Source organism: Ctenocephalides felis, unplaced genomic scaffold, assembly GCF_003426905.1.
Source record: "Ctenocephalides felis isolate EL2017-DRISC unplaced genomic scaffold, ASM342690v1 CF-g0.4_SCAFFOLD_00845, whole genome shotgun sequence".
NCBI classification, from domain to species: Eukaryota; Metazoa; Arthropoda; class Insecta; order Siphonaptera; family Pulicidae; genus Ctenocephalides; species Ctenocephalides felis.
The window spans coordinates 37,490,864-37,502,051 of NW_020536999.1; the positions used below are offsets into that span (position 1 = coordinate 37,490,864).

The window sequence follows — 11,188 nt, forward strand, 5'->3', positions numbered from 1 at the left end:
CTTGTATCAAAAAAATTTAATCTGTCATTCGTGAATCTTCAAAAGATTTTCTGAAATCTTTCAAAGATTTTCTAAAATCTTTCAAAGATTTTCTTACATTTGAATGCCCTAACTTGGAAATAATAACGGATTTAAGAACAGAATATCTATAAATTATTCAGAGTCCTTCTATATACGCCCTAATATTTAATGAATCCTTTCTAAACTTTATATACCTTCATAAAAAACTAATCATAATCTAACATATAAATCTAATCATCATATAAATTAACAAAGCTTTATTCAACGATATTATTCAATATTAATTATTCACAATTTATAAGTGAAATAAAAAAATACTCGAAATACTTCCATAATTGCGTCCTTGTGAAAACAACGTTATGCAAATATTGTGAAATAACAAATTTTATAATTACATGAGACGAGACGAGAAAGCGGAACTATTAATTAATAATATTAAGTCGGATGGTAACTTGTTTGGAAAAGTTGTTTGATAATCCGTTGAAAGATTCTTTGCGCCTTTGATCAACTGCTAATGAATCTATCTTTCAACTCGACGATAATTTTAAGAAAATCAGACACCCGAAGATTATCGAGTTTACGATTTTTTCACAAACAGGAAAAATTGAAAGAAAACAAAAAAATACATATTTAAATACAAATATATTTATATATATATATATATATATATATATATTTATATATAATATTTATTTGGAATTCATCCAACAGTATAGAATATAAATTCTAAAAAATTGTTAAACTAATAATCATATTTATAACAAGATGATTGACCACCCGAGCCAAAAATGGTAACTCAGTTTTTAAGAGAACGGAACGTCCGATTTTAATAATTCAAAAATCATTTTACTTGTATTGACGAAATCAATAACTGGTAAAATGTTTAGGATGGCAGGTCCAGACTCTCAATAAAAATAAATTAAAAAAGTGTCAATTGGCGGTCAAAAATGTTTATTGTACATATGTACATCAAATTATCAGATATTTTATAGAGATTTTCATATTGTGTACACATGGTGTGTAATTTTTTTTTTGGGTGCCTTACCAAGATTTTTAATTTTGAAGTTTATTTATATGGTTCAAACAAATGTCCTCGACATTTTCGACAGTATGGAATAATCGATTTATAAAATTGAAAAATCATTAGGTTCGTTCTCGATCGAGACGCGTTTTTGCAAAAGGCAATTTTGCCGCTTCAGAGGTATGGAGCGCAAAGGATGTAAAAACGGTTCTGCAGTTTTTGAAAGAATGGATCATCCGATTAGATTAATTCAAAAAGCATTTTGCTTGAATAGACGGTGTTCATCGAATTTTTGAATCGAATATTTTCAAAAATTTCCAAATTCTCAAAATATTTAGAAGAAACTTTTTTTTTCATTCCAAAAATTCCATCTTCTTCAAAAAATCAAATTAAAAAAAATGGACTCTTGTAAACGTATTTATAAGTTGTTCATAAAATACGCCGTCGCCCAATTTAAAAAGCACTTTTAAGTTCACAGTATGTTATAAATATTTATTTGAAATTATTTAAAACAATTATTGATTATTTCCATTCCACGAATGTCGAATTACGGTACGGAAAGTTCCAGCAATTTGCCTTAAGACACGATGCCATGCGCTTCACTAGTTTTTGTAGTTTCAATATTGCTTTATTATTATTGAAATAAAATTCTTGCAATAGACGAATTAAAATATAAACAAAGCTATTAAGAAAAATAATAAATAGAAATAACTCTTAAGTAAATAAATGTAAAATCTTAAAAACGCAATTCAAATACATTTTTGGTGTTCGTTAAACTTTGAGAGACGTTCTTATCCTCGATGGTAGGTAGGTACGTGAGAGCTTAATCTCGTTTCATTCGCTCCAAGCTTTTTTGAATTGATAATGTAATTTTATTTCGAGTATTATCTTTTAGAACGCTTCTTTTTAAGTATGATATAAGGCGGCCCGATTCGCCGCATAATATTCCTATTATGATGTGCTATTTAATGGTGCTTATGTAGTGGCTTCTAGAAGGATGAAGTGTTTATTTAAGTCAGACCGTTTTATTTTAAATTTCGTAGACAATGCTCAAGGGAAAAATTATTCATTTTTGCGGTCAAATGTTTATTAAATTTATATATACCTCAACATCAATCAAAAGTTAACCGTGTTATGAGTTGTTGTGATGCTTTAACATAGTCGCTTTTAAAGACCAAATGATTGGCCTATCTATATTCGATATATTTTTATTATTACATTTTATCTACTACTGATGTGTAAATGTTTAAGATGTAGCACTTCGAAACATATTTTTTTATGATTATTTTCAAGCAAAATTTATAATTTTGACCATAAGCTACAAGTTCATTCCGTGTCCACATTTTGTGTTTAATATTACCGCAAACCATTTTGTGTCCACATTTTGTGTTTAATATTACCACAAACCATTTTGTGTTTAATATTTTGTTTAAAAAAATAAAAAAAAAAGTTAAATAAATCTAGCTCTCTCAAGTTGTGTTGATCTTAAAAAGATGTGATTTTTCGTTGTCCTATGCCACTTTTTTTGAAAATGCTAAAGAAAAAACTACCATCTTAAGGTAAAACTACAATTAATATATACCTTATAATTACCTTAAAACTTTCAAGTCATTTCATATGAAAATCTTACAAAAAATAAGTATTATGAGAAAGATCAAGATGCCCAAGAAAAAAATACATTTTAAAAGAAGAGAAAGAAATATTTAAAACAATCGAAAAAAATAAATTAGAGTTCTGATAAAAATGCTAATTAATTAAATATACACTATACAGTATAGATATTTTGTATGACCAGTTACTTCTGCTTGAATTACATACAAAATGTTTTTTTTTTTTTTAATTTTATTGGCCTCCGCTTCACAGCATTTTTAGCCATCTTCATTATTCTTATATTATTTTTAATCATATTCTATACAATTCTTAATATATATATATATCTTATACATTTATCATATATATACTATCTCTTCTTATATCCTAATCTCCCATTCAATTTTCTTTCTACTGATTTTCATTCTTCTTCTTGTTTCTCAATATGTTTTCTCATCTTCTGAACTAAACTTCTTTTCTTCTTCTTACTTTTAATACGATTTTTTTTGTATTCTACAAATTAACAATTCTTAACCTAGTTAACTTCCCGTAGGGTAAGTTATAGTAATCGCAAAAAAATCGAAAATGAAAATTTTTATATATCTTTACGTTTCAGAGGTTTCTGAACATTTTGGCATACCTTAGAAAAAATGGATGTATGTGTGTGTGTGTGTGTGTGTGTGTGTGGGTGTGTGTGTGTGTGTGCGTGTGTGTATGTATGTGCGGATACAAATTTTCGTCGACGATTTCGGGAACACGGATCAACCGATTTGAATAATTCAAAAAACATTCGATTCGTATTGATAAGGAGACGTGCTGATTAGTTTTTGGCGAAGGCAGGTCTAGCCGTTTCGGAAATACGGGGCAAAAAGTACCGGAAACGGTAACTCAGTTTTTAAGAGAACGGAGCGTCCGATTTTAATAATTCAAAAAACATTTTACTTGTATTGACAAGATAAAGAATTGATCAAATTTTCATAAAGGCAGGTCTAGCGGTTTCGGAGATCTAACGAAAAAAGTAAAAAAAAAATGCCATTTGGCGGTCAAAAATGATCATTAGACATATGCACATCAAATTTTTAGATATTTTATAGAGATTTTAACAATAAGTATAAATTTTGTTTATTTTCCTATGGGTTCCGTATCAATGTTTACCCGTTAGACAGCGACGCCGCGCATACGCGCTTTATATTTTGTTTCTATGCAGTTAAAGCAGTGCGATTGCTTTGAAAAACAAGTTCAGATCTTCCAAAATATGTCAAAATAAAGAAAACATTTTTTTTTCAAAAAAAAAATTAAAATTTTTTTTTTTAAAAAAAGAAAATTAAAAAAAAAGGAATTTTTTGACCAATTTATAGTTTGTCAAAAATCTCATTTTTTCGAAGTAAATTTTTTTCAAAAATGTTAATCGTTTTTAAAAAAAAAAATAATTTTTGGTACGGGAAGTTCCAGCAATTTGCCTTAAGGCACGATGCCCTAATTGCCTTAAGACAGAATTCCACTTACAGCTAGTTTAATATTTTATATTTTGATTCTGGTATTGCTGGTCAAGAACTCTACTGAGTGAGCTATTTCCGCCACAAAATGTATATTATAATTGAAAAAAAAAAATGAATCGATCAATAATATATCATTCCACTTAGAATTAATAAATTGTACGAGAAAGAACAAGCATATAAAAAATTGTAAATAAATATTTGTCATATTATTTTTATAACTTTTCAGAACATTATTTTCTAGCTCCTACTCGAATAATAAGCTAAACCTTTTTTAAAAAATATTAGATTTGTGCTCAGGAATATGCCATTACCAGCATTTTTACCGTGTCTGCGCGTTATTAATTTTCAGATAAGGACTTTGTTTTGTTCTTTCGTTTGTTTTGCTTTTAATCGTGGACTTGAAAAGGAAAGGCGATAATTTACCTCTTCGAGAGAGCTCGATTTATTTAACATTTTGATTGACTGATCGACCATACCAATATTCTGGACTTTTGGTTAAATATAGAAAATTTTTAGGTTTAATTCGTTAGCATTATGTAATAAAACAATAATTCTTATGCATCCTAAGCTTTGACAAATTAAAATAATTGAAGTATTTACCAAATATATAAACTGCTCACACTAGAAAAACAAAATACGCTTGATAGAAATATAAATTTTGAAATGTAGTAATTTAATTAAAATTATGTCATTCTTCGTTTTGATATCATTTTTTGTAATAATTTGGCTGATAATCTGTAGTTTTTTTAGTTTCATTGCCAAAGCTTTTCGTCAGGCTGAAAATTCGACGGATTTGTGTAGAACATCACATTCAACTTCACCATCTATAAGTCCAAGTAATACCACTGAATTTAGTCCTAATGGTAAGTAGAAAAAAATTAGTAACTATCAAAAGATATATATATATATATATATATATACATATATATATATATATATCTATCTAATAATCTAATTGTCTGAATATCTAATAATATAATAATCGAGCGTAAAACTATATAGAAAAAATGATTTTAAATCATTCGTTTTGGCACTGGTCATAGCCTTTGTTCTTCAACTTGTTTATCCATGGACATAGCCTTTGTTTATTTGAAAAATTGCTTATTCTAATTCTAAAAATTAAATTGACAATAACTAATGGTTTACTATCTAATGAAAGCATTAAAATTGGTATATTTACACAATTTCTTTAAAAGAAATATTTCTACAAGACAATATGTATGCAATGGGTAAAATATTGCGATTATATTTTTTAATTATGTTAATCTTGTATGTATTAACATTTTGATAATGATTTTTATAAGTGACTATAAAAATGTTGGCAAATTATTTATCACTACCACTTATACCTGAATATAATTTTTAAATATCCAATTTATATTTGAATACAATTTCTAAATATTCAATAATAAAATTCTAAACGATAACAGTGGCTATTAAAATGTTAATAAAAATAAAAATAAACTAGTGAGGTGCATGGCATCGTGCCTTAAATCAAATTGATCGGAACTTTCCGTACCGTAATCAAAAATCTTGGTACGGAACCCAAAAAAATTTATACAAACAAAATGTGTACACGTGTTCAAAATCTCTATAAAATATCTGATAATTTGATGTACATATGCCAATAAACATTTTTTACCGCCAAATGACATTTTTTTTAACTTATTTTCATTGAGAGTCCATAACCACTGGACCTGCCTTTCCAATAATTTAATCAGTAGTTCATATTGCCAATGTAAGTTAAATGTTTCTTGAATGATTAAAATCGGACGCTCTGTTCTCTTAAAAAATGAGTTACCGTTTTTGGCACATTTTGCCCCGTATCTTCGGAACGGCTGGACCTACCTTCGCCAAAAACTAATCAGCACGTCTTCTCATCAATACGAATCGAATGTTTTTTTAATTATTTGGTTGATCGGTGTTCGCGAAATCACACACATGCCAAAATATTCAGAAACCTTTGAAACGTATAGATATATAAAAATTTTCATTTTCGCTTTTTTGCGATTACTATAACTTACCCTATGGGAAGTTAAAAATCACATATTTAGACTCTACATATATCTTTCATGATAAAAAATATTTCATACTTGACATACACTCTACACTGTGTAGTATATCATATATGAAATATTTTTCAGCATGAAACGACCACGATCAGTTTTTATTTTAAGTAGAAAAATTTACCAACTTGCAATCGCTTCCTTATCAAAAACAAAATCCATTCTATTCCATTAGTAATTTATGTATATTGCATCTTTATAATATACAAATGCAAATAATATTTATTCATTTCCATAATTATTGTTTTTAAGGTACTAGGTCATCAGATACAGATTCGGGTGATGATAGATTTGAATTTGCACAATCGATGGACGATTCAGTATCCGAACATCCAGCCAGATTAGTTCAGGAAATTCGAGAAACTTTAAATGAATTAAGTCGCCACAAAATACCACAAAATTATCGGCAATGTGAGTAAATTATATTATACTATACTTTACTAATTATATAGTTTTATTATCAAGTCAGATATGTGACCTTTGAGAAATCATCTTTTTAATTTATTAAAAGTCATATTTCTAATTCTGGGACAACTCCTTTAGTTACCATATTGTTTAGTGATTCAGTAAAAACACGATTCACAAAAATGTTATGAATTTTTTTTAATATTTACTTAAAAATAGTTTTAAGGAACGATGAATTAATATAGAAAATAGTGGATCAAATGAATATAAATCAGAATAAAATACATTTATCAAGTTCTCCTTGATTTATTTTTAATTATATAAAATTTATCAATTACATAATTACAATGCCTTTATATACTATATTTACTATGGATGCTTCAAGTTTTTCAAACTTTTTCATATATACATATTCTATTTCAAATAGTTTGTTTGATAATAATAAATGATAATACTTCTTGTAATTTATATTTTGTTCCAATGATTATAGGAGTGCTGTTATTTTCAGTACAACATCTTTATTTTCATCTACAAGGGAGAAGTGACCACGGTTATAAATCTTTTCAAAAACTTTGCAGAAGCTTCTGCCTGAAAAAGCCATTCTGTGACTCATCTAATCAAAAGTTATATTCTTTGATGGTTTCTGATCGTGAGTTATTTCATATTTTATATAGAATGTGAGAAATATAGGTCATTAAAGAAATAATATGAATTTTCATCATATTTAAGATGCAATATAAATGTCAATAACAACGCATATTTCTGAGATAAATTCAAATTGAAAGAGCTTAAGTATAGTTGCTTCCACGTCAATTATGTGCCTAACTGCCTACTAAAAACTTACAACTTTATCAATTTTGTGCTTTCATATGAAAACTCTTAAGATATTTTGTTTTCTAGACGCTAGATTATTTAATTTTAAATTAAAATAATTTAATATTGATTTTAGTTATGCTAATATTTTGTTCGTGAAATGTTATAGTGATATCAAGAATTAGCAAATGGCTAACTCAACCTTGGAACATTGTTGATAAACCAGTTTGGTTAACTCTATCAAAAAAGAGAGGTAAATTGCACCAATTAAAATATATTAATTTAATTAAGGATATTTACAATCAATATATATTGAATACTAAGTTGCACTAACTTACTAATAATTTCGACTTCAGTAGCTCGAAAATTAGTTAGTTTCAATAAACAGTTTTGTGCAGATTAATAGTTTGAATTATCATTGTACATAGGATATAATTATGCTAAATTTATTAAATTAAATTTTTATTTTTAAATTATAATTTTCATAATTTCTATTCTAGAATTAGAGTACAAACAACACAATATGATGATAGAAAAGATGTCTAGAACGAGAGGATTGGAAAGTTACGCTCTTTTATCAGAAATTCAAATAAGGCTGCAGATTTTAATAACAGAATTATTGCCAACTCGAACTGCCATTAATCTAACCAAAGATATTCAATTTCTAGAAAAAGAACTAACATGGATATTTAATATTATAGAAGAATTAGAAAGAAGAAAATGTCCCGAACATGCGTGATTTTAACACCGTTGTATGTGTTGTATAACTGCTAATAATATTGTATAGTAGGTATTTCTTGTTATTTATTTTATAAAAAATGTGGTCAATTAAATATATAAGATTGTTTATACTATAGATACTTTATATAAAAGTTCTGCGAAAATTTTGAGGTTTTAACTTATCACTTTTATTTATTTATGTAGTATAAATATTTAATAGATTTTTTTGTATATTTGCGTAAATTTAGCTACCGATCAATATTTTTCTTAATATTTAACAAAGTTCCAACTTTTTTACTAATAATTTTGAGATACTGCACTTCATTCGTCCCCTTAAATATTTAAAATTATTTTTTATGGTAATTTTGTTTTGCAAAGTCAATTTATTATTTATATATGAGTTCCATATACTCGTATAAAACATGTTAGCAAGACGATACCATTCAAGCTTTATTTAAAACGGTTTTTTATAATTTTTTTAATATTCTTGTATAAGCGCGTTAATGCACCATTAGCCAAACCAGGAGCTTTTTTCAAATGATTACATTAGTTGAAATAATATTATGCTGAGCAAATGGATGAAAGCGGTTGTTCCTATCAATTTAAGGACAACGTTTGTTGGTCTTTTTAATTAATATATAATCTGCAAACCTACAATATCAACATTGCAAGTCATACAACAGTGAATGAAAAATTGAATTAATTTGTTTTGCGCGATAAATTTAGTTACAATTTTTAAAAAAATATGTGTTTAGAAAACCTGGTTTGATTTTTATTTAGAACTACAATTTCAGAAACTGCATCACATTTATAAAAAAATATTCACACAGACTAGACTAGAATATATACGAATAATTGTATTATATCATGATTATGACTTGGAGAACAAACATAATATATTTATATTAAATTATTAACTTTCCGATTTTAGAAAATTAAACGCCATTTGATCTATCTCAATGAGGACTATCATTTGCCAGTTTTGTGAGACGATCTGCCGAGCCGTTTCTTTGAAATTTGAAAAAAAGTGTTAAACTTTTCATTCACATTTAAGCTAATACTACCGAATCGATTTTAAAAAATCAAAAACTGTTTGAAAGATATTAATTGAGAATAATACTGATTAGTTTTAGGCGAAAATCTACCGAGCCGTTTTCTTGTAATTAACTGTTGAAAAAAAATTCAAGCCGATTTTCATGGAACTTTTTTGGCGACATATATCATGGTCTTTTAGAACTTACTGAAGTATTACAGCCTTACGACAAGTAGTTTAATTTTAAAAATTTATCAAAGTGAGAAAATGAGTAGTTTTTCTGACCTTTGTTAAAATATAAATTAGACGATATACTTTGTTTAACGTGTTCGTTCGTTTTTTGTTTAATGAACATACAAAACCATTAAAGTCCTACGGAAACTGGTTCAATTATAAAAATTATTTTGTGAAAATTTGCTTTTAGAAAATACTCCGAATTAACATTGTTCGTTCGTTTTCATATATGTGTAATAAATCCACTCGGAATACTTTTAATCACTCATTTACACATATCGGGAAGTTCATGTAACTTGCCTCAAGGCAGAATATCAATACCAACTAGTTTTGTTTTTGAATAATGACATCTAGAATAGATTTCAAAACAATCGATTTCTATAATACAGTAACATTCAATAAATATGATTGACAATATGTAATGCTAAAACCAAAGTTGAATTTACCCAGTGGTATCCTCTTTTTTGTGTTGATTGAAAAATGTTCGTCATCTGAATGACATTTAAGAAGCTAATTTTAAGAAGATGATTTAAATATGTAACAAAAATAGTGAATTTTAAATGAAGTACTAACAATAAATAACAATTTGAGGGACTAAAATATTCATAAGGAACACATTTTTCCAAAATCTGTTATTGAAATACCGTAATTAGAAAAACCAAACTACTTGATCAGAAAGATTATCAGTTTTGCTAATTCTATAAGTTCTTACTTCAAGTGTAAAAACTTACACAAGAATTTAATGATTTTAAATCCAATTCTTGTAACTGTTACTATACCTTTCTTTACATATGCGTTGCGTTAGTATATCCCAAATATAGTTTCAAATAATTAAACTGTATTCTAACTGATAACACCCAAACAATGAAGCCCTGTATTGTTTTTCTATTATACTTAACAATACGATTATTTCGTTGCCATTGGAAGTACGTGCGTGTTATCCAGGGCTAATAAAGTTGGTACCGCCAATAGACCAAATTAACATATGAATGGGAGATTAAACTGCACTATAGAACGTTCTACGACGGCGGCGCAGTCTGATAGGATACAGTTTTGTATTCGTTCCTACTTAAAACACATTCAAAACAATGCATATCACTAAATTAATCAATGCCAATTATTCAATTTGCATATTTCTATTCGAAGGAAGCAACAGATATGCAAAAAAATAATAGGAATTACTTTATTACATGGTGTAGCTTAACTGTGACAAGTTTTCTAAACGTTTATTAATTAATTAGGATTTATGTTGTTTGTTTCGTTAATAATTCATATGCTATAAATATACATATACTTTTTTTATAAAAGTCAAAATTTCTTATTATAGGAGATCTAGGGGCTATCTCTGACATAGATAACTAGTAACGAGAGATTTTCAAAAGGATCTTAATCGATATTGAAATAATTTTTGTCTCCATTGGATATGTAAACGGTCTTTGGATAAATGAACAGAACTGTGCAAGTCCATCATTTTTGACAGGTAATATAAAACTGATCTTTTTTAAAAGTATTTTTTGCAATTTAGCATTATTATTATCGATTATCTTGTATATACCATATCACGTTTTAAATTTATCAATATTTGATGATTTGTAACAATTTTTGTGATTGCTAAAATGTATCTTGATTTTTGTAACCTGGGGCTAGTTGAAACAAACCTTTGGGGCTAGTTGGAACAAACCTTTGGGGATAGTTGTGACATACAAAAATTATTTCAGATTCAAGTGAGAATAGAATATATAGTTAGTAAGTTATGAGCACATTTAATTTTGTTACTTGAGGGACT

General features: G+C 27.3%; 1 protein-coding gene across 1 annotated transcript; it reads left to right on the plus strand.

The window, feature by feature from the left end:
- The first annotated feature begins 786 nt into the window (after positions 1–786).
- On the plus strand, positions 787–10,855 carry LOC113383052. Its single transcript, XM_026621306.1, has 7 exons — positions 787–812; positions 4,882–4,994; positions 6,450–6,608; positions 7,111–7,251; positions 7,585–7,668; positions 7,916–8,201; positions 10,730–10,855. The coding sequence occupies exons 1-6, from the start codon at positions 787–789 to the stop codon at positions 8,152–8,154; spliced, it is 762 nt and encodes a 253-aa protein (XP_026477091.1). The 3' UTR covers positions 8,155–8,201; positions 10,730–10,855.
- The last annotated feature ends 333 nt before the right edge of the window (positions 10,856–11,188 follow it).